Source organism: Kogia breviceps, chromosome 2 (assembly GCF_026419965.1).
Source record: "Kogia breviceps isolate mKogBre1 chromosome 2, mKogBre1 haplotype 1, whole genome shotgun sequence".
NCBI lineage: Eukaryota > Metazoa > Chordata > Mammalia > Artiodactyla > Physeteridae > Kogia > Kogia breviceps.
The window spans coordinates 15,596,711-15,621,174 of record NC_081311.1 but is presented as its reverse complement, the minus strand read 5'-3'; the positions used below and the strand labels follow the sequence as shown (position 1 = coordinate 15,621,174).

The 24,464-nt window shown below is 40.8% G+C and overlaps 1 protein-coding gene across 2 annotated transcripts in view; it reads left to right on the top strand.

The window, feature by feature from the left end:
- The window catches only part of FHIP2A (FHF complex subunit HOOK interacting protein 2A), a 36,966-nt gene extending 29,175 nt beyond the window's left edge, over positions 1-7,791 (top strand). For both annotated transcript variants that reach the window (XM_059054365.2, XM_067024590.1), the window contains 3 exons: positions 3,780-3,920; positions 4,267-4,370; positions 4,475-7,791. In XM_059054365.2, coding sequence (XP_058910348.1) covers positions 3,780-3,920; positions 4,267-4,370; positions 4,475-4,580 — 351 coding nt within the window. In that variant the 3' untranslated portion in view covers positions 4,581-7,791. The remainder of the gene's footprint in view (positions 1-3,779; positions 3,921-4,266; positions 4,371-4,474) is intronic.
- Positions 7,792-24,464: the final 16,673 nt, after the last annotated feature.

Genomic DNA, 24,464 nt, shown 5'->3' with positions numbered 1-24,464 from the left:
TTATGCTGTCATACCTCACGGCTGTGTAAACCTCCCAGGTAGTGGGGCTCCTCAGTATATTGCGTTTTTGTGCTGGTTCTCTTGGCTTAGTTTGGATCTGATTAAACTAACACAGAAGAGACATTAACCATCAGGATTAAGTCAGTAATCTTTAGAAATGTTGACCGAAAGCACTAACAAGGAATCTAAATTTTAAAAAGTAGTTTCTGAATTGGGTGGAAAGATCCTCTCTGAATCCTCAGCATACTTGAGCATTTTCCCCTTCAGTCTGTAGAGTGCTGACACAAAAGGATTCTGTCAGAGACGGGATATCCCGAAATGCTTACAGTTCTTTTTCGTTCGCCAGATAGCTCTTCACAGTGCAGAAGCGATTCATACAGTGTCTCACTTATTCTTCCTGGAATCCTGAATGATAGGCAAGACAGTTCCTTGTATTATTGTATAAATGAGGAAATCCTTAGTTTCAGTTCATCTGACTTAGTGAGCTGCGGAGCCTAGCCTCAAACCTTCTGTCTTTAAAACCCTTGATTTTCTAAGCCTTTTGGGATAAGGACATTATAATCAGACCTCAAAGATGCCTAGCGTGCTTGGCTTAATTTCATTTTCTTTCTTTTCTAAATGTTTTTGCTGAAGGTGACGTTTGCTTGTATTTTCTTAGTACATATATACCCCTACTAGGATCAGGGTAACCAGGCTGGGATTAAGCATTACTACGGATAATTAATAAAGTAGCTAATTTCTGCATGTATAATTGAGAAGTTATGACATCAGGTATTCATGACACTATTGTGTTGTCACAATGTTAATTTTTGAAAAATGTAGTGTCTTTAGTATTGTGTTTAACCATAGTGAATTTAAAAATATAGCAAAAACGAAAGTCCATAGCAGAATGTAAAGAATACCAGGAACAATATAGGGAAGCCCAAGTTCTTGTCCCTGCTCTGACGGTGAAAAATCTGAATTTGGGCAACTGAACTTAGCTGTTTGTCACATTTTCTTGTTAAAGTGAAGTTGATGTTACTTGATTTGCTTGTAAGAATTATCTGAAAAAAAGCAATTTAAAATGCTTCAAAAAATATAAAATCTTGTTAAATGCAGGTGTTATAAGAAATTTCAGAGACTATCAAGTTGTTGAGGTTTTTAAGAATTTGACTTATTATTATTTTGACCATCTACATACTTGGCCTTTAATAAAAGGGTTGCGACTGAGTTTTCAGGTGACATCAGTATGCTTTCTTTTTTTGGCTGCATTGGGGCTTCATTTCTGCGCGTGGGCTTTCTCTAGTTGTTGCGAGCGGGGGCTTCCGTTGTTACGGAGCATGGGCTCTAGGCACACAGGCTCAGTAGTTGTGGCTTGTGGGCTCTAGAGCACAGCCTCAGTAGTTGTGGTGCACAGGCTTAGTTGCTCCGCGGCATGTGGGATCTTCCCGGACCAGGGCTCGAACCCGTGTCCCCTGCATTGGCAGGTGGATTCTTAACAACTGCGCCACCAGGGAAGTCTGACATCAGTATGCTTTTAAGTCAAAGTTTATTGTTCCAAAATTCAGACCTTGTATTTAGGTTGGGCTCAATCAAAAATGGGCCAAGTGCACTTAACGTGTCAGAAAAATCGGGTTAACTTTTATTTCAGGTCAATACTGTATAAAGTACAAATTGGAGGGATTCAAAATAATAGATATAAACAGTTGCTGTTTGCAACCCTCTAAAAGGCCAGCTTGTTTTAAAGTTACTACTTTAAAGTAGAAGAAAGAGACCAGTGAAGTAGAGACCAGTTCAGAGTATGGTGGAACAGTTTCTATCTAGATGAAATTTATCTTCATTTTCACAACATTAAAATATAATCTGGGACTTCCCTGGTGGTCCAGTGGTTAAGACTTTGCCTTCAAGCACAAGGGGTGCTGGTTTGATCCCTGGTCTGGGAGCTAAGATGCCTCCGGGCCAAAAAAACAAAACATGAAACAGAAGCAATATTGTAACAAATTCAAACAAATTTTAAAAAATATAATCTGAGTCAGCCTTAAGTTTCTTAAACAACCAAAGATGTAGATTCTTGTTCAAAAAAAGCTTAAAACCAAACTAACACCATGTAGAGAAAATACAGAGTTTAAGTGGCAATAGATAGTTGTTTGAAGCCAAATTTTCTCAATTTATTTAAGTACCTGTAAATGGCAGAATTTAGTGACCTAAAACTCTGAACCACCTGAAATGAAGTCACATACAATACTGTACTTAAGTTGTATTTTAAATGATTTTGTCCACATTTTACCAAATGCATTCTTCTTAAAGATTTTTAAAAATGTTTCCTTTGTGCCTAAAATACAATTTAATGTGAATTCATTGTTTGTCTTCTGAGTCTTGAAGAAGGCTATTCTGTTGCAAATATCAAGTAGGAAAAGATGCCCTTCAAACTATCTTTTAATGTGAATGGTATCTCCTTTCATTTATCTTGCTTAAGGCTAGATTTTGAATAAGAGTGACTTCGGGGTAGTTTTTCTTCTTTCAGAAAATCTGTGTTCATGTATCTAGTAGTAAGCAGAAAAGACTAAAATTGGACCTTAGCACAGGACTTGAGTTTTTGTTCAAATAACAGTATCTTTGGTATCTTCTGGAACGTGCTCAAGCATTTGCTGTCCTTTAAATGTCAAATATTCACTTCTGGATTGGTATTCATTATGATCAAGGGCTTAAAAGCTGCTCAGTGAATGAGGGTAAAACATTCAGATTCTGTTGTTAATATCAACTTGGTCCTGAATCACGTTTCCCTTTTGCTCCTGCTGCAACATCTCTTTCTCACTCATCCAGTCACCTAGGTTCTTTCCAACCTTCTCACTGAAGTCAGTTTTGTTTCAGCCACTCAGTTGCCTTTGGCTGCTTAGAAGAAAACTGGAAGGGATGAGAGATTTCTGTTGAAAGTTCTAGGCACAATAATAGCAACTCTTTTTGTACATTATGCATTTTGCTTGGATTTTGACACATACTCTGTAAAGTACCTCCAATCTGCTTCCTACGAAGAATAAACAGAATAAATATTAAAAAAACAGAATTCAAGTAAAATTGTGATACTACATACAAAAAAGTATATGAGGAACTATACACAGATGTACAGACATTGTTTTGGAAGAGTTAATGCTCTTGCATAGTAAAGGAGGTGATCCCTGTCTGTAATCATGATTTTGAATCTTCTCGTTCACTTTTGAGGCATACGGTAGTTATTTCTACCCCCAAGTACTTTCATTCTGTTGACAGGGTTCTGTGATGTATATGACTTTGTTGTATACGTGCTTTTGGTAATTGGAAGTAGTTGAATAATTTAAGAGATGAGGATTATCATTTCTAAAATTAGACTACTATAAAAGATTTTAATACCTTCCCTTCTATCTTTGGTCTTATATGTAATGTCTTCTATTGTTTGTAATTAATATTACATATGACTCTTGGGTGGGTTTTGATGACCTCTTGAACTATTTTACTACATAAAACAACCTGCATAAAACAGAGGCATTCTGACTTTGTTATGTATTTATTGTTTTCTGTATGTTTATGTGCATACCTTTTAGTTTAAGTTTTAGGACTGTGATATATGCACTTTGACTAAGGTGGTGCGAGCTAGAGCTAGTTTAGTTATAGATATTTTCATTGTAGAAGAGCATGTAGCGGGAGGAATGAGATGGTAGATTTTCCTTTTTCTTAAGAAGACAAATGGAAATGGTAAATTAAGTGCTCAGGTATATACATTATACATAATGTCAAATATCTTTTTGGTTTTTCCCTCTCCGTAGCCATATGATGTCAATTTACAAGTAACATCAGTGTTATCTAGACTTTCTCTCTTCCCTCATCCACACATACACGAGTACCTTTTGGACCCGTATGTGAACCTTGCTTCTGGCTGTAGATCTCTCTTCTCTGTAATCGTCAGGGTGAGTTATCAGTTTTGTTATGTTCTCTAGGATTGATAAACCCGACCAATTTACATCTTAATGTCATTGTGTGCAATTAGTATCACATAATAAAAAATGTTCTATATTTACTGTTTAGAAATAATTATTTTACTACAGAATGTGGAGAATAAAGATTCATTCTTTTAAGTGGTATATATAACTTCTGTATTTTAAGGGATAGCTATGAGTGCTTTGTCAAAGATTGTTATGTGAATAGTGAAAAGTGACAGTCTTCGTTTAGTAATAGGAAATGGAGTATTTTTTTATCCTGCAAATCCCCACGGAGGCGTTTAGGAACTGAGCTCCTTCTGTCCCCGTGACACAGGTTGTTGGAGACCTCATGGTTCGAATCCAGCGTATTCAAGATTTTACTCCCAAGCTTCTATTAGTCAGAAAGCGATTACTTGGTCTGGAACCTGAAGGCCCCATGTAAGTCAGCGTTTTACATGTTGTTAATCTAAAACTTTTGCCAAAACTTGATGATCTGCTAATACCCTGCATCGATTGATTGACTGCCTGCTTTCCCTTCCCAGTATCGAGCACATCACGTTGCTGGAGGGTGTGATTGTGCTGGAAGAGTTCTGTAAGGAGCTGGCGGCCATCGCCTTTGTGAAATACCATGCTGCCTCCACACCATAAACAGCGTCTTGCAAGTAACCAAGGGAACAGAACTGTTGTATGCATTTCATGAAAAAAGCCTCAGTTCCACCCAGCCACAGGAGGATAAAAAGCCTTTTTAAATGAAGCATTGCTGTAAACTGGGCAGAACCATTCAGAGCCCACTGAGTGGACACTCAGTGCAATGTTGTGTGATGTTGACTCTATCATAATGGTTCTAGATATAAAGTTGCACATCCTTGAGTCCAGGATACAATCAAAGGAACTTCAGGAAATAAGCATTTCTAATGCCTGTGTGAAAAGCTGCAAAATTTCTGATGTCATGACTTTGATGATATTTCTGTTAATTTAATATCCTTTTAGGTAGCAAGGCATTTTGACATTCTCTGGGACTCAAATGCTTATATTCTTTTGGATTAATAAGTAGCAGAAAAAAAAAGACACCTAATTTTATAACTTTTTAAGGTCAGAATTCTTATCAAACAAAATATTGAAAAACACTGTAAGTGAGAAAAAAATACAATTTAGGAACCATCAAATGAATTAATAATAGAAGATAAAAATGTGTAGAGCACCATTAACTTTCTTCAGCTTTTCTAAGAATAACAATTTAATATGATAATGAAATTCTTGATTAATATAATATATATATTTTTTAAAGAAACCTTCTTTTACTCTTGTGCACATAGCCACGTTAGCGATTGATTTTCATGTATGGGTCCCAGTTTATTTAAACTTTGTCATTTTTGCAACAATGTTGAATTTGTGCTCACTCTTGGTAGTGTTTACTAAAATAATATTTTTAAGCTAATTAACATGTATTGGGTTGAGACCCTTTTTTTTCTATCTCTCCCTCCTCCCTCTCTGAAAATTGCTTTATAATTTGATTTTCTTATTGAAATGCATGGTAGTGTGTAGCTGGTAGCAGTCAAAATGCCAGTGGCCTCCTGAATGTTTACATTTTTTTTTCCATTTTGTTCAGTCTTTTGTTTTAAATCATTCTAAAGAGGTTTTAAAACAAACCAGCAAGTCTGACCTGTTTACATATGAAAGAACTTGGGTAAATTGGTATATGTGTGAATGGGTACTTGTGTAGGAACGTGTGGTGTGGGTAGTTGGCAAAGCTGCGCTGTGCACAGCATGCTGGTACTTGATTTACGAAATGGCGTTTGCTAATCCACTTTCTATTCTTCCTTTAAGTGATACTTATCACTCAAATATTGCTTTTAAGCTTCCTTGGGTTTTCGTTTTATTTTTTCATTTGAAATGTTAAGCAGCAGCACTTTCCTCTTTACCTTTTCATTTACTGATATTTGGGGGAGCAGATGAGGCAAACCTTCCAGCCTGGAAGGAACTGTAGCTGCCCGTTCTCAGAAGTTGTTTTGTGTAGCATGTTTGTATCTATACATCGTGTAGCGTGTGTATAGAAGCATATTTTACACGTACTGCTAATTTTGTCGTGTTCGTTTTCTGACTTATTTTATAGTTAGTTTTTGCTATTTATTAACAACAAAATGTCGAAAATTATGAATATTCTTGGCTCTAGAATGCTTACCACTGTTAAAACAACAACAAAACTAAATTTCTAATTTAATGCAAATCTCTGTTAGCTCACTCTAGGAAATTTATTGAGCGAAACAATGAAAAAACAGGTGGGAGATAGTCACTTTGTGCATGATTTTCTTTAAATGATTTTTAATGATGGGAAAGCATTATTCTGTTTGCTGTATTTATTGATGAAGGAACGCTGCACCGTCTTCATTTTTAGATGTAGTTGTAGTCTACTTTGAAGTAGGTGTACCTAAAATAGAACATTAAGAGATATTAGATATTTCTTAATGTTTTTGTAGCATTCGCTAGGTGTAATGGCAATGATGTTACCTCTCAAACCAAATACGATTTTATCCTTGATTTCACCGTAGGACCTTTTGGCTAATCCATAAAACCAAGCTCAGAGAAGCTTTAATTCATATTTGTGTGTGTGTATGCTGCTTCTTAAAAGATAATTATTTTCCTAAGTTATTGTAATGACTTTGATTTGTAATCAGCTAAAGCTTAAGGTATAATTTGTTTCCCTTCTAAGTTTGCTACTGTCTTTCCTTCCTTTCTTCTTCATATTTCGTTCAGACCTAGAGCCAGCACAAGTTCTCACAGTGGGTTGGATTTGTTGGTGAAACATTGGCCTCCATGACTAGCCATTTGCGTACTGTCTTTCAGAAGCTGACTATTTCTGTTCCTCAGTATTTGCAAAACAGTGACTGATGTGCACTGTGTTGAGTGGGCAGTACCACCCTAGCAATCAATTGCCATGACAAATTCCAACCTGAATTTTAGCCCTGCTTCACATTGGTGTAAATGGGTATGCACATTCTCCTTTTTAACTTTCTCTCTAACAGTATAGTCTTTGGGTTTTTTTTTTTTGTTTTTTTTTTTTTTTTTAGTAATGAGCCACATTCTTTACGTGACAGAACTCAAAATGTGTCCTTAGCCAGCCAGTTATCATTGTAGTACTCCCATTGACTATGTAAGGTTCTCATAATGTATCTTTCTGTGCAATATATAAGCTATGAGTGGATTCATAGCTTTTTGGTTTAATTGTACATTATTGTGTGTGTACATGTGTGTATATATATGTGTACATATCTGTAAGGACCAAAATCCTTAGCTTGCTTACACTGTTGCTAGTGTAAAGATTATTACACTTAATTTTACGGGGCACAAATTATGGAATTACTTCATAATTCATGGTAACATATTTCCATAAATTATTGCATTAATGTACAATTACCATTTAATTATGAAGTTTATAGGTATTGACGGAAGTTACAGTGAAGTGCTAAAATCACAATTTATATGGTAATTATATTTGGGGTTGTACAATTAATCAAAATATGCATGTCATTGTGACATTTGATGTGTTAAAACATGATAGATAATCATATTTCTGGGCCCTGTAAAATAGTGTTACTATAATACTCTGTTTTGCCTCCTGCCTTGTTTACATTAAACAAAGGATATTTGGTAAATTTTTCTATTGTACATTGTATAGGTTACTGACAGTGTTACCAAGGCCTGGAAATCTCGGGCCATCTATGAAGAAACTCTTCAGATGGTGATTATGTACCTAATATCTCTTCAAAGGAGGTTGTGATCAAGTTCAACTTTTTGTGCTAACAATGCATGCAGGACTAAGAGGGATGATCTAAAAATAAATAACGTAATTTAAACAAAATGTTGTCTTATATTTTTGTAGAATTCTAATTGGAAACATTTCATTCCCTGATAAATCTAAAATAATGATTCATAACATACAAAAGGATACGACACACAGCAGTCAATGGTTCATTATAGCATTGATTCCAGAGAGAGAACAAAATGGAATATATCAGAATATTTGTGGAGGGGGAATGTATGGCTTGAAAAATCCCTCTGGGTGAGCCTTATCTGTATTGATATTTTCCACCCCACTCCTTAATAACCATTTCCCTAAAGGAAGGAATGGTTATATAAGTCTTAGAAATATAATTCACTGTAAGCATTATTTCTTTTTTTAATATAAGTTTATTTTATTTATTTTTGGCTGCGTTGGGTCTTCGTTGCTGCATGCGGGCTTTCTCTAGTTGCGGCGAGCGGGGGCTCCTCTTCGTTGCGGTGCACGGGCTTCTCATTGCGGTGGCTCCTCTTGTTGCAGAGCAAGGGCTCTAGGCACGCGGGCTTCAGGAGCTGTGGTTCACGGGCTCTAGAGCGCAGGCTCAGTAGTTGTGGCGCACGGGCTTTGTCGCTCCGCGGCATGTGGAATCTTCCCGGACCAGGGCTCGAAGCCATGTCCGCCTTATCGGCAGGCATATTCCCAACCACTGCGCCACCAGGGAAGCCCTAAGCGTTATTTCTTAATAGATTTATAACGTAAAAACTTCTCTCTTTAACTGACATTTAAAACAATTTGACTCTAGGCTTCTTCCATTCACTTGAGTATTTGCCAAAGTCCCTTAGTGGGAAACTGAAAGAAACATGTACTACATGGCACAACGAGAAAGAGAAAAATCTCGTTATTAATCCCTCCTACCCATGATTCTTTTCAGCCAGTGTTCCTCAAAATAGTTTTAGAAGGAAATAAAGAAGGTAACAGGTTTAAGGATGCAAGGGAGGTAAGGTTTAGGCATTGAAGAGTTAAAATTACCTCCTTATCTTGAGCTCCTTAGAAAGAAAACTGCATTTTAGGAATGCATAATCAGATCCCCAGTCCAAAAACCTGGTTCAGAATTTTGCAGTGTTCCATCTAGAAAACTAGTTATCTCAAGGGAATTTAAAGAATAAACATAAATTGCTAAGGTTGAAATTTTGTGAGAGTAAAATCTTTCAATTAAAAGCTGTACCTCTTTATCAAAAAAAAGGCAAAAACACTGTGTAACAGTTTGATGCTGAAGTTTCCATGGAAGAAAATGGTTTTAGTTGGTATAAAGCCAGTTAGGAAAGTTATTACCTATGGGCCTCACCTCATAGGAGACTGTTTTTTGTTTTTGTTTTTTTCCGGTACGCGGGCCTCTCGCTGTTGTGGGCTGTCCCGTGGCAGAGCACAGGCTTCGGACGCGCAGGCTCAGCGGCCATGGCTCACGGGCCCCGCCGCTCCGCGGCACGTGGGATCTTCCCGGAACGGGGCACGAACCCGTGTCCCCTGCATCGGCAGGCGGACTCTCAGCCACTGCACCACCAGGGAAGCCCTAGGAGACTGGTTTTTTAATTTATTTGATCTACACCCTACTATCCACGTTAGAGAGATTTCATCTAAGCCTGTTTCACATACTCTTATGGTTTGACTATTGTGTGCATTAGGGGTTTTATTTGTGTTATAATAGCATTTCTAAAAATTTATCAGAAATAGGATACTAACATGTCATCTAAAACCAAACCAAAACAATAATTTGGTTTGCTCAACAAATATTGGGAACTTCTTCTTTTTTTTTTTTTTGCGGTACGTGGGCCTCTCACTGTTGTGGCCTCTCCCGTTGCGAAGCACAGGCTCCGGACGCACTGGCTCAGCGGCCACGGCTCACGGGCCCAGCCGCTCCGCGGCACGTGGGATCTTCCCGGACCGGGGCACGAACCCGTGTCCCCTGCATCGGCAGGCGGATTCTCAACCACTGCACCACCAGGGAAGCCCGGGAACTTCTTATAAACCAAGTTTTAAGATGCTAGGAAAACAAATACGAAACTTTTCTGCCCTCACCAAGTCACAGTCTCAGTTCAGTGTGCTTACAAAAATAAGGTACACTCTACACCGGAATACTGTTAGAGAAACAGCACCCAAGCGTTGTGAGAGCACAGGGAGAGGAAGTAGTGTTGCAGGTTATCAAAAGAGAAAATCTAAAACTCAAGTCTTGACTGAATTATATCCTTACTTGTGAGTGCAGATAGGCCAGATATTCTGAGAAGTCGTAATGATAAAGTCAACTCAGCAATAAATAGACAACTGTTCTGTATCCTGTTATATTTACCATGATTAACCGTTTCCTTTCACCTTCTTCAATGTGAGATTGGTATAAAGCACCAGCCTGAATAATTGTGCCTTTGGGCCCACATTTTCTCAATTGCTGAGAAGTAATTAGCTGTTCTGATTTCAATGATCTCTTTCTAGAACTGTTATATAGAGAGAAGGCAAAAAGTCAATTGAAATATTAAAACCAAAAGATTGAAGAAGGCTTAAAAAAATGGCCGGAACATTAGGGTAAATTTGTAGAACAAAACCTTTCTCCCGGCTTGAACTCAATGCTCCTTTGACCACATTCTTTATTCTCTGCCGGACTGGGGCGCAGGTCGCTGCGTATCCAATTAAGAGAGAACGAAATGGGCTGACGGAGACAGAAAAGGTGAATTCGGAAGCCACTTGCTGGATGTGTGTGAAGATGGAATGTGTACATTTCCACCGTTTCTCATAACTCCATCCGATCCTGAAATTGAAGGCAAGGGTCAGGCTAGAAGGCAGGTGGACAGGCTGGGGGGGGGCGGGCACACCTGCCAGGACAAGATGAGAAAACCTGCCTTCTGTTTCCCTTCCTAACCTCAGCCTTCTTGAGGTAACCTCAAGGAATTACCTGATCTCCCAGGAGTGAGTCTGAGGAATTAAAGGAAATGCAGCGTGCCGTATAATTTTATATTACCTTACTCTTCCCTCTAGTTAGACTAGTCAGTATATGAAGGAATTAACAGAGATTCTCTTATAAAGAGCATTAAGGTATTGATTCTCTGGACTAAGCAGCCAAATCCTGACACGAATGTAGGACCCAGTAGGAGCGTCAGGAATACAAATATTACGCTGGGTTACTTTCCTCTCATTGCCAAGGTGAGGAGGTGAAGGTGAGGAGAAGAGGCATCCTTTGAGTTTTGTAGCTTAGTTTCATAATGGTACTCATGTTATATACATTCATTTGCATGGTGATCATTCTATTAATTTTTTTTAACATCTTCATTGGAGTATAATTGCTTTACAACATTCTGTTAACTCTTAACAAAATATTTAATACCAATGATGTGCTAAAGTTTTCAGGGGAAATATTCAGGTTGGAAATCTAAATAAGCCAAGAACACATTCTGGGTCTAACAGATCAATCTTTTTCAAAACATATTTTTCGGTTGAGAACTGTAACCAGAATTGCAAGCCTGAGGGCTGTCTGTGGCTCAGGAAAAAAAAAAAAAGAAAGAGCAAGTGACATGCGCAGCCTCTGAGACTGGAGGAGACAAAGCAAAAGCATCTCCAGGTCTTTTAGTGCCTCAGACCTGTAATTTATGAGTAAGGAATTGTAAAATCAATTTCACTGTTATGCAGAAAGATGAGATGGCACCCAAATTCCCTATAGTCTGGGTAAAGTTATATTTCAAAGCCCTGAAGATGAGATTCATTTATGTAATAACATGAGAAATGTATTCCTCATTCTACTCATAAATAGAATAGCACGTAGGGTTTTAATCGATTAGACTTCCCAAGAGAACCACGTACAGGGAGATTTCTAGAGGGAAACAAATTGGCCATTCCTTAAACATTCTTCTTGCATGTTTTTATAATATGTTTTCCTTCTTAAATCTCTTTCTCCTGTTGCTATTATTAACAGTGTAGCAAGTCACAGAGCATTTTATGGTTCTGTAATCTTTGCTGGCCGCTTCAATTATTTGGGTGTCCTGTGATCGTTATTTCAGTTCCGTTTTAGAAATGATTAGGAATAGAACGTCTTTTTCTTAAGTCGAATTGCTGTTGGGCTCCAACAGAAATGGAAGTCGGGAAGGTAACGTCTGCTTTTAGGATATAAATATTATCCCAATAGTCTGTATACCTTGGACTCCTTGACAATAAATAGGTTCTATTTTACAAAGAACTGCATTTTCCTTAAAATGAGCCAGTGTGATGCAGCTTCAGGAACGCCTTTCCCTGAAACTACTGTCGGCAAGAGCACGTGACTCTTTGGAGTCTGGGTTCAAAACCACATCCTAAAAAGAAAAGCTGTAAGTGTAAATGTGTGCATAGCAATTGCTGGGTGTTTTTCTTTGGAATTTGACATTGAAATAAAACTTTCACAGTTCTTAATGGTTGGAATCTTTATATGCATAGCTTATAATATAATTGATGTTCATTGAGTTCTGAGTCTTTCAAAGAAAAAGCTGATATATATCTTGCCAAGTAGTGTTTTGCTCATTTATTATCATTTTTATTTCAATAGAAAGAAAAAGACTAGGGAAGTGTAATTAATTTGACATAGATAATACTGGGCTGAGCATTTCAATATCAACACCATTTTAAGGCCATTATGTAACGTTCTTTGTCCTCATGACGCAGCTTGCCATTGCTATACTTTCTGATACAAGACTATTGTATTTCGGCCCTTCCTCCATTGAGCTGTGTGATCAGTCACTCAACTGATGCCATAACGCCTTAAAACAAATCCTCACTATCAGCCTTTTGTGGATAAGAAAGATGTTGGGTAGATGTAAATGCTGAGTTTTTCTGCTGGTTCTAGGATTATATTGAGAAAGACCTCACAAGTTTCTCAGACCCTGCATTACATTTTTTAAAATCTGCAAACTCTTCAGAAATCCCCACAGCTTCCCTATGGAAGCTGAGATAATCCCTGTCTCTTACAATGATTTTTTTTTTTTTTAAAAAAGAAAAAGGTATTTTACAGGAGTAGTTAAAATACTTTCAGCATTTCTGTGCATAAAGACCACTGACATCAAGAGGCTATGCCACTTATAAAAAAGGCAGGGCTCTGCTCTCCTGATGTGACTTTCCAAAATGATCCTGAATAGACTGGCAAAAAACTTTCTAGCTAAATACATAAAACACTATAATTGAGTGCTGTGTTCATAAATATTGAGATCTGAGATCCAAAAGGGATTGTGCTGTGTCACAGGATTATAGTAATATCATCTGTGATGCTCAACTAATATTTACTAAAACCCTGTCTGGCTATGGCAAGGGGAGGGGAGTCCAAGAAAGTGTGTGTCTTTGAGAGTTTTGCTTTTTAAAGTAGAGGGGATGAGAGGAGTTCCTTGCAGGTTATGAAGTTGTTGTCCTTCTGTTCCAAATCCACTCTTCTCTATTCTTTATGATGTAGGCCTGGGATTCCACACATTAGATTTCTCCTTTACTAGCTAGCTTTCTAGCTTTTGTCAATAAGGGGTTCCAGAGGAGAAGGGGAAACCAGAGGAGAAAAGGAACTTCTCTGAGTTCACTTGCTGTTCCAGACACACCAGCTCAGCAATGGGTTCTCAGCAGTTGGTTTTGGCCTCTGTATTACTTAAGCTCTCCCAGAAACAGCATCAGGCCTTCCAGAGGCAGCAACAGCAGCACGCAGCAGCCCCTGTCAGAGGCCTGAGCCCCAGCTTCCCAGGGCCCATCCTGGGTGATTACTTCTGGACGACCACAGAGAATGGTCCATTTCCTCACTCAGCCCTCCAACTAATTCCCACATTAAATTCCCTCTGCTGAAATCTCTACGATATGGTTTCTATTGTCCTGACAGGACCCATCTCAATGGCAGCATCTTCCCCCATGAACCTTGGCCTTGGCCTAGGGAGCATAGCCCCACAGAACTTTCCGAGGATACTGATATATTTCTTGGTATATATGGGTATATATATATATATATGTATATATATATATATATATATATATATATATATATATATATACACCTTGGTGAGGACAAATGGATTCCACCCGGAGATACGGTTGGGTATTCATGGCCTACGTAAATCTACATTCCTGTCTCCCTAAGTCTTTGGATGAGTTTTCTACATCACACTAGGAAGTTCTAGCATCTCACCTCATCGGATGTAGGCACCAATGAGTGCACACATCATTAGGTCAACCACGAAAACTGCTAGAGCCACGTCCATCTGGGTGAGGTGACACATTAAATCTAGACTCAGATAAACACACCCAAGTCCATACATTTGGCCTGGTTTAATATTATATTTTATCTTCCCTTGACTCCATTCCCACAATGAAGTTACTCCCCACCTCCTTCCACACTGCCCTCTTTGGAACCAAGTTGCAATGCGTAGCCCACACTTAAAGAACTGGGAGTTACATGCTGTCTTGTTGAAGGTGGAGTGTCTACATACATTATTTGCAATTCTCCAAGGAAAACGTATGTCCCCCTCCCCCTTTGTTTATTCAATCATTTGTATCAATATAGACTCATGGATATTTATTTTCTACTTTGGGTTATAAGCCAATACTGCTTCCTTGATTTTACTGCTTAAATTGCTCTCGCTTTGGCCATGGGGAGCTCTTTCAGTTGGTTCCTATGTCCTGTTGACAGTCCCATCAATGTAGGGGTTTCTTTTGGTTGGTTTTTGATCATTTCCTTACTTTCTGGCACTGCAAGATGCTCCAGGCTCATCTCCTGTATTTCCTACCCTAATCCTAGAATCAGCAGTTCCATCAAAGGAGCACCAGCGTCGTTAAAAAAAAAAAAGAGGTTCTGCAGCAATGCATTGAGTTCTGCAGCAATGCATTGAGTTCTGCAGCAATGCATTGAGTTGGCGTGCTGCTTTGGATTCAAATAGGCTAAGAAAGGCTGTTGGACTAAATGTATGGTATTTATAAAGCCCTTCCAACTTGAGCATTCTTAAGACAGGCCAGAGGACGCTAATATATTAACAGAACGATTCAGAATGGGTGACAGAGTAGGAAGAGCGGTAGGACTTACTCAAAGACAAGGGTGTCCGTGTTAACAGAAGGGAAACCTCCACGGTCACCAATATTGTTAGCTTGAACAGGCCATGCAAAAGTTTTCAATTTTAGACTTTTTATGTTATTTCCAAAGAAATGATACACTGACAGGATTGAAAGAAGTTTTTCAACGTACAGCTTTACCCCATGTTCTGTTACCTAAGGTGCGCTATGAGTTATTACTGTATACAAATCCAGTAGTTAGCTTGTAACTAGAACAATTACATTGCATTATATCTTTTGTGTTCAAAATATTAACTTGCTAATGAAGCATTTACAATCCACTGCAATTTTTAAAACCCAATTTTGGCATTTCTTCATTTTAAAAGTACTTGGGAGACTCAAAAAGTGGAGGGGACCTAGACCTCTCTGGTCCACAGAGGCCCTTGGGCATATTGCTTTTCCTTTCCTCTGACAGAACTGGTTTGCTTAAATCTGTACAGATGAGAATACAATTATTCTAAAATAGGAAAACCCACACTGGTTGTGTATACTTCTGTTTGCTCTGTAAAGGGCAGCATTTAGGTATCTGAAGCTGTATCTTGAAAGCTTTCCTGTCTCAGAAGCTCACTTGCATTAAACATGAGATGCTGCTAAGTGCTGTTGCCACAGGGAACTGCAGGCAGCTCTTCTCAGCCCCGGATGATCTCAGCTCTGTGGGAAGGCGCCACCGAGGAGGGCTTTGGGCCAGCTGAGGATGTACGCGCTGTGGGAAGAAGACGGGTGGGGATTTTGATTGCAAAGGGATCGGATTTTGATGTTTTCCTTTACTTAAGCAATTGATTGTTCTCTTTGACATCCTGTGAGGAGTATGTGACACGCTGGGAGGACACGCCTTGGATCTCTGAGAGAAGCTAAAAACCTTCCTCTAACGGGGAAGACAAGAAACGGGAAGAAAGGAGAAGTAAGAAAGGAACATGAAAAGATGCAGAGGAAGAAAGAAGCTCAAGGAGAAAGGACTGCAGGAGGGCAGGGGTGCAGAGGAGTCCCCAACCCCCTCCTCCAGCGGACCAGTGCTTGGCCTCCATCACACCACCTCCCCTCTGGTCTGGCTGGTTTCTGGGCCCGGCCTCCTCTTCTTCTGTCTACCTTTTGTTCCTCCCTCCCTACGTCCCCGCCTCACCCCAAGATTTCCTTCACCACCGAGCATAGGTTTGGCACCGTCCCAGCTCTGAGACCACACCTGTGGTCTGTCATATCTCTGGTCCTGCTCTGACATTTGGCACCAGGCCTAGGAATGAAGGATTTGACTTGTTCTCCTGACTTGTTCCTGTGAGCAGCTCCCCGCCACCAACCAACTCCCCACTACCTGCCATTGCCATCCAGGCCCCATCACTGCCCAGCTGTGAGGCTTCAGGCACCTATCGCCACCTCCCTGAGCCTCGGTTTCCTCATCTGTAAAATGGGAAGAGTACCGTCTACCTCAGAGAGTTGTTGTAAGGACTCGATAAGGGAATAATGCAGTAATGCTGTACCTGGGACCAAGTTGGCACCAGACACATTGTGGGCCCCTGCACTGCTTCTCAATCCCCTCAGATTCCTAGACCGATTGAATCAAACTGGTGGAAAAGGCCTTCCCAGAAGCTTGCTGAGCAAGCTTCCCAGGTGGTTTTGACGTGCGATAAAGTTTTCTTCACCGAGATTAATCTTTCCCCCCAGGCCCGCTCCAGGACCTCGGTCAGCATTATGGCCTGTTGTCCCTGTTCACCTTGGTGACACTTCCTCTCCTCAGCTGTCCCCCCAACCGGCCAGTGTACCCCACTACCTTGGACTTCTGCCCCCACACAAGGGACAGTGTTAAACTGAACCTTCTAAAGGGTTTGTTTTGCTAAATATTTACACTTTCCCAGACCCTATAACTGTTGATGTGATATCCACCCCCCGCCCCAGTAAACTTACAGGAACAATTCTGGCTCAGTTTAGCATTCCCGGTGTCAATAAGCAACTCTGCAGCTCTTATTAGCAACTGTTACTTCTGACAATTAAGAACCAGTCTGGAAACTTTGTTCCAGGATTATGGCTCCAAGTCTGCTGCTGACATGTCAGGAAAGGGGAAACATATTACTAATTCAAGGGAGCTTTCAAAGGGCAGGTCCATGCCCAGCCGGCCAGTGGCTGAAATGGAGGCAGACTCCATGGGAGGTTCTGTCAGGCAAGGTTTAGAGCCCGCTTTGGGACCGTTTCTAGAGAAACAAGGGGAAGAGTGAACCCAGGCCTGGCTAAACAGTTACCAAGTGTCACCACAGGAGGGCGATGTCTCCAAACAGTCTCTCTGGCAACCTGGCATGGCAGTGAGGCCGGGAGGGGGGTGGGGGGAGTCGGGGGCGGTGAGTTCCAGCTTGAATTTCCAATTCCTTCAATCAATAGGGCGTTTGGAAATTGAGAGGCTCTTTCTGAAATCCTAACAAATATGTATATATATAGCTTCAGACAACGAAATAAATGAATGTAGAATTTATGTAGAATTTTGCAGTCAACCAGATAGACTAGGTCAGTGGTTCTCAATTCTGCCTGAAGATTAGAATCACTTGAAGAGATTTTAAAACTATAGCTGTCTGGACCCCAGAAAAGACTAATTAAGTCAAAGTTTCTGGAAGATGGAGCAGTGGTATTTGCATATTTTTAAAGCTCCCCAGTGATTCTAATATTCACTCTGGAAGATTCTAGTTGGAACATCAGTGACAGGCATCAAAGGAAAATTTACGGGAGAGAATTTTAATTTTGGAAAATTCTATCATGTTTTCTCCTACAAACTAGGAAATCACTATTGATATTTGCTGTTAGAGGTAGAACTGCTTACCTCTCACAGAAGGGATCCTGTGGAAGGGATCAGTGGTTGAGAACTTCTGCATCCTGCCTGTGGAAGTCCATTTTCAATAACACCTTTGCAGAGCTAACACCCAGGTGCAAATGATTTCCTCTGAGATCAAAATATCTAGGATTCTGACAAAACTGAGGCCAGAGGAGCTTAATTTTTTAGAGAGAAGGGGGAAGAAAACTTACACTGGCTTTTCTTACCCCTGTATATAGACTTTTCTTGAAAAGTCAGAAAGTATTAAAAAATAAAATCATCTACAACCTCTCTATTGCTATTGATATTTTTATATATTTCCAGTATTTTATGAATATATGTATATTTTTTAATCTGTGAGGTCTACATAATTTTGTTTCATCCTTTTTACCTTAACATTATAATATGTACATTTCCCATGCTTTAAAACATTCTTTAGAAGCCTTATGAATAGCTGCCTAGAATAAACCTTATGAATATACTTCAAATCACGCAGTGACGGTGGAACGTGAGAGCATCTGCTTTATGCCCACACCCCACTGTAAGCCTTGGTATTATGCTTCTAGTAGGAAATAGCTGCTGTATATTGTTGTAGGTTTACATAGTCTGTTTCAAAGAGGCCTGGAGACGCCTGCTGGAATCTCTTGGACCCAATTACAAATTCCCAGGGAAGAGACTCATTGGCCAAGCTTGGGTTGAGAGTCCTTACCTAATCCAATCAGTTGTGGCATAGGAGGAGTAGGGGTGAGTTCACACTGTTACAGAAGCTGCTGGGAGCTCACAGCTATAACCTTGTGGGTGACGGGGTCAGGATAGCCCTAGGAGAACGGAGCCTGGGCTGGTAGCCCATGGGTGTCTTCTACAACCTGTCCTCCCTTAACCCTCTCTTGGCTTTTGCATATGAGACGCTACGAGAGGAGTTGTGTGGGAATCAAAGGACTGTCCTCAAAGGAGCTTAGAATCCAAATGAGGAAACATATAGGAAGCATGAAATGAGAAGTAACATAACAGTAATATTTGCTACTTTTTACTGAGCAGATATTTTGTACCATCTTGTATACGTTTATTATGTCATTTACTCTTCAAAATCATTTTGTGAGCAAGGTACCAATAGTCCAAATCTACAGGCTGAAAGGGATAAAGTAACAGTTATTAAAGGTAGACCAGGGCAGCCAAAGCCCTCACTATTTCCACAATGCCAGGCAATCTCGAGTAGCCCATAATTATGTAGCGACCTGAACTTAATGTAGCATCAGACTACTGAAGGACTCTTACAAAGTTGGATATTGTTTTAAAATGTCTCAAAAAACCCTCCAGCAAGCCCTTTAATCCCCATTTTACCTCCTTCCCTTGGGACTTGGCTTAGGCAAGCCCCAAAATTGGATTAGAGAAAGGAACTGATCTCATATATAAAATGCAGAGTTATACCAGAGCCAGACTAAAGCACATATGAATAAATCCATATGGAATGCTAACACACACACACACACACACACACACACACACACACACACACACACACACACTGGGACACTTTTTTTGACGAAAGGCAGTGATACAGGAAAAATTGTCTCTGCAATAGAGCATTTTATAGCCGTTCCCAAATACCTGTGTGTATTCTCACTATACCAGAATCACCAGAGGCACTCGTTTAAAATACAGGTATTTGAGCCCCACATAAGATTTACTGAATCTCTGGGAAAGGGCCTTTCCTCTCCCCCAAATATCAGCAGATGGTTAGTCAGCTACCTGATAAGGAGAAGTGGGCATGGTTCACTACAGGGTTTTGGTTTTTCCTAGTAAACTTTTGTTTGTTTTTAAACAGTTTTCTTAAGATGTAATTCACATACCATACAATCTACTCATTTAAAGTGTACAGTTCAGCAGCTTTCAGTGTGTTCGCAGAGCTGTGCTTCCACTTCCCCGGTCCATTTTAGAACATTTTTGTTGACCCCCCAAAGAAACCCTGCTTCCCTTAGCCATCACCCCAACTCCCTCACCCCAACTCCCAGCCCTAGACAGCCACAAATCTGCTTCCTGGCTCTATGGATTTGTCTATTCTGGACGTTTCGTGTAAGTGGAATCATACGGCATGTGGTTACGGAGCTAAGTTGGCAAGCTTGGGGCAAGAGCAGATTCGCTGCAGGCAGCAGAGGATTCTTCCCCACTTAACACCAGGTGTCTCTCCTCTAAATAGGTGTCAAATACACATTTAAAGAACACTGGCAGACTCCCCTGGTGGTGCAGTGGTTAAGAATCCGCCTGCCGATGCAGGGGACACGGGTTCGAGCCCTGGTCCGGGAAGATCCCACATGCCGCGGAGCAGCTAAGCCTGTACGCCACAACTACTGAGCCCGTGAGCCACAACTACTGAGCCTGCGCTCTAGAGCCCACGTGACACAACTACTGAAGCCTGCGAGCCACAACTCCTGAGCCTGCGCTCTAGAGCCCACGTGCCACAACTACTGAAGCCTGTGCACCTAGAGCCTGTGCTCCACCACGAGAAGCCACCTCAATGAGAAGCCCAGGCACTGCAACAAAGAGCAGCCCCTGCTCACCACAACTAGAGAAAGCCTGTGTGCAGCAACGAAGACCCAACACAGCCAAAAATAAGTAAATAAATAAATGTATTAAGAAAGAAAGAACGAACATTGGCTTGAAGGAGGTCAAAGAGTCAGTCTTCCCGGGACCCCTGCAGGGTCAGTCCTGGATCACAGCAAGCAGTCACCAGGGCCTTCCGTGCACTGAACATGGAGGGACAGCTTCTGCCCACTGTGTCTCGGGCCCAGCTGGGCAACTGAATCACCTAAAGGACTTGTTTAACACACAGAATCCAGGACCCCTTCTCTGGGATTAGTGTGTTTTGCGTGAGGCCCAGGTATCTGTATTTTAAGGAAGTGCTCTGGTGATTCTGTATGGAGGGCATCAGACAGGCATTCAGGAATCACTCTAAAAGGCCCTGCGTCCTCTGCAGACAAAAGCTTCCTCTGCTCATACACCTCCTCTTTATCCATCTTCCTTTCTTTGTAGTAGTTGCAACAGGGACTTTGCTTCTGCACAAGGCCAGTTCAGTTATTATATGGAAATTCCATTCTTCCAGAGACCAGGGGAAATTTTCAAGTATAAAACTTTCAAGTATAAAAATAACTTCCAAGTATAATTGTTTTCCTGGAAACAGTTGCAAACTGCTGACCCGCTGGACATTGCTGACCTGGAGGCGGACGGCTCCGGGACTTTAGACAATCACTGTGCCTGAACCAACGTGGGTGTTTAGTGAGGGAAACACGCCTGAAATCTCTCCTCAGCCTTCCAGTTCCCCTTCCTGGGCCTGAAACTCATTTTCTCAGCGAGCAGAAATACTTCCTTATCTGAGTCCCTCTTTGTAACTTTGATTTACAGAAGCTTCCCAGCAAATAAATACGAGTTGATTCCTAGGTCACAACCTCTGGAGAGCTTCCCAAAAGCCTTCCAAGAGGTAAGGCAGAGAAACTGGAACAATATTTGGAAAAGAATCCCTGTTGCTTGTTTATCATTTTACTAGGGGCTGAGGCCCTGCTTATGTCATGCCTCTTCACCGTCACCCTATGGGGTAGACAGGGATTTTGAAGCTTCTTTTTGCAGGTAAAGAGAGCAGATTCTGAGAAGTTCAGAGATTTTCCCAAGATTATCCAGCTGGCTTCGTTCTGGGCCTTCGTCGTAGATTTCCAAGCCTTGGGGCTTACCATGTTGCATCCCTGCCATAAATATTTTAGAGAAGATTGCCAGGATGGAAGAGACTTCAGAGATTTTTGTCCCAGCTGTTTAGCCACAGAGACTGGGTTTACAGAGCCGCTAATTCAGCCTGACAGTTCCTTGTTGTCTGCAAAGCCTCAGAAGAATAAGGAAGGTCTGCACGTTTTTCAACGATGGCCGGCCCAGTACCCATTCTAGGGTATCTCAGAGCTCTGCTAGACACACACACACACACACAGTGTGTCTCTTTCTCTCCCTTCCTCCTGGAAAAAGCAAACCTGACCTGGTTTATTTGTAGCTTTACTTAGCCCAGGTGGCCAATCTATTTCAAAGACAGTCAAGACCTAGTCATTCAATCATATTTCTGAGCACAGGCATGTGCATGTGTGTGTGTCTGCATGTGTAATTTGCTTATTTGTCAGGTCTTTCCTTTAATGAGGCCGCGGACGGTTCTTCCTGTTTGGCCTGGCGTGAGCGGTGGGCTCGGGCTCGCTGACCCGAATCAGCGCTGTGTGCGGCCATGCGTATGTGTCTGATCTCCAGGGAATGGAAGACATGCTCATGGGCTTTTTCTGAGCAGCCTCAGCCAGGCGGCGACTGCTCATCACCTTCCAGGAGCCTGCAAACCTCCAGCAGGAGCCTCAGGCAGGCACCTCTCCGTGAAGGATGCAGCAGAACCTGGCCCCGGGCATTTCGGTTACTTTCACACGACAGGAGGAGCTCTAGTGGCTGCAGAACCTAGTCTGTGCCATGGGCTTTGCTGGCATTAGCTCCATCCTCCTAACGACCACAACTGCATACCCCATCATGCAGTTGAGGACACAGGCTCAGAGAGAGAGCAGACAGACATTAAATAAACTCCTACGAATGCCGTAAGGACTACAAAGGTGGCGATAAGATGAGAGAGCAGTCCAGGAGGACTAGGTAGTGTGAAAGGCTTGTGACAGAGTGGAGCATTGGAGGCACTTAAAGAAGGCCGGTGTCACACATTTAGTGGACAGAGTAAGGAGGAGAGTTGAGAGACTGGGAAAGAGAGCAGGAGCCAGACTGGCAAAGGCCTTGGAGGCTAAGGATTTGGGGTCATTTTGTGATCGTACAGGGTTAAATAGTTTTTATAGATGACCCCTGGAATTGCAGGACCTTATATCACATTCTTCCTATGGGGAAATAGTCCAGGTTTCACAAGTCAATTTTCCAAGGGACTTTAGGATCACATCCAACTAACTGATAAGATATGGTGGGGCGCTACTGATTGTTTTAATTCTCCTTTTTTTCATATCTATGTATCTTCTTATCTACATCGTAAATTCCTTGAATTCAAAGATATCATGCTTTTTAGAACACCCTCACCCCAACACATACCCCTACAACCCTATTATTTGCTGTTAGAAGAAACAACTTTTGATTCTGCCTTTATTTGAGAGTAAAAACAATTAAGAATTCGATTGGTTTGTACTGGAAGAACATAAATGCAATATTCCATCCCAGCTTAACATAGTACACAATAGATTTTCTTTTGTTTTTTTTATGTTTATTTATTTGTTTATTTTTTGTTATTTGGGGTAAACTTTATTTTATTTATTTATTTTTCACACACAAACACACTGTATTTTATTTTTACAAGAGATAAATAAACTGACACCAAGCATTGTAAACGGATGACCGCAACAAAAGCAAAAATGATTGCAATTACCAAACACGAAACACACTCATACTGTGTCATAATATTGACATTCAGTCCAGTCATCCTCCACTGTAACAGCTCCTTTACTCTGCAGTGCACAGTAGATTTTCTTGTACTACAGACCAAATCATGCCTCCCTCAGAAAAGGTGTGACTAGATAGTAAAGAGTCTGGTTGCCATCCTTCACACGCAAAGATCCATCTGATTTCAGTTACAACATGTACAGAGTAATACATCCATCTCACTATGTAATCTGCCAAAAAAGAATTAATGCCCTGCCACGTAATTAAAATTGCAGTGGGGATTGAATTGGATACATTGGGTTGCAAGTGTCAGGCACTCAACTGGCATTAGCTTTTACAAAAAAAGCCGATTTATGGGAAGGTTCATGATACAAGGGGGGGAGCCAAGTGAGTAGAATCTGAATAAAGATGGTACCTCCCACGCAAGTAGAATGATTCCCAGGAGAAAGGAGATAGTTCCTGGACAAAAAGTTAATGTTAACAAAAGACATCTACTGTTTGAACTTTGAAACTTGTTCTATAATGTTATAAGAATACAGTTATTGTGGTAAAAAAATAAAAAAGAGCATGACTTTTTGGAGTCAGGAAAAACTGAATTGAACCACTAATCTGCAACTTATTAGCGCTGAGACGTTAGCAGATAACATAAACTCTCTGAACTTGTTTTTCTTCAGCTGAAAAAAATGACCATTTAAGGATTTAATGAGAATGCGTATAAAAGAACATAGCACAGTGCCAGACACTTAACGAAGCACTTAACAGATGGTAGACCTATTCTCTCTCCATTCATAAGGGAATGAGGTTTAACCACCTGCATTAAATGACCCAGTATGTGTAAAGTACTAAGACAGCACCTGATGCATAGCAAGAGCTCAGTAAGTGTAGCTGCGATTACCATCATTTTGATTATTGTTTCCATTTCCCTATAAGAATACTCCTAAATGAATCCAGTGGCTTCCCGTACCGCTTACCTTCCTGGGGGAAATAAACATGAAAAGATAGTTGCTTTTTTTCTCTATGCTCTTTTTATCTTAATGCTAGCGATTGTTCTTGCTCTGCAGAACCCAACAGACTTTGGACACTTCGTCAATATTAATTCATGATGTTGGTGTTTGGTGTGCTAGCTCATTGACACTAAAAATTTTTGTGCCAACAAAGCTAAGGTAGAATTAAGCAGCTGTGCTGCAAACTTGTCTCAGATGTAATCACCATTTGCTTTGTTCATATTTCCCATGCTGTTTGTGTCACTTAATTAGTCCAGTTCTGTTGGCTTTTACTGATTGTATTGACGTAGCTTCAGAAGCCCCTTCAGGAATAATCCTCCCTCATTTTTCTCTTCTGTAGCTGTGGGTACCACAAGACCAGTCTCTCTCTCAGCTGGGGCCAGAATATAACCTGTGGCAAAGAGGGTACACAGGAAGCACCAGGTTTTGCTATCATGCATTAG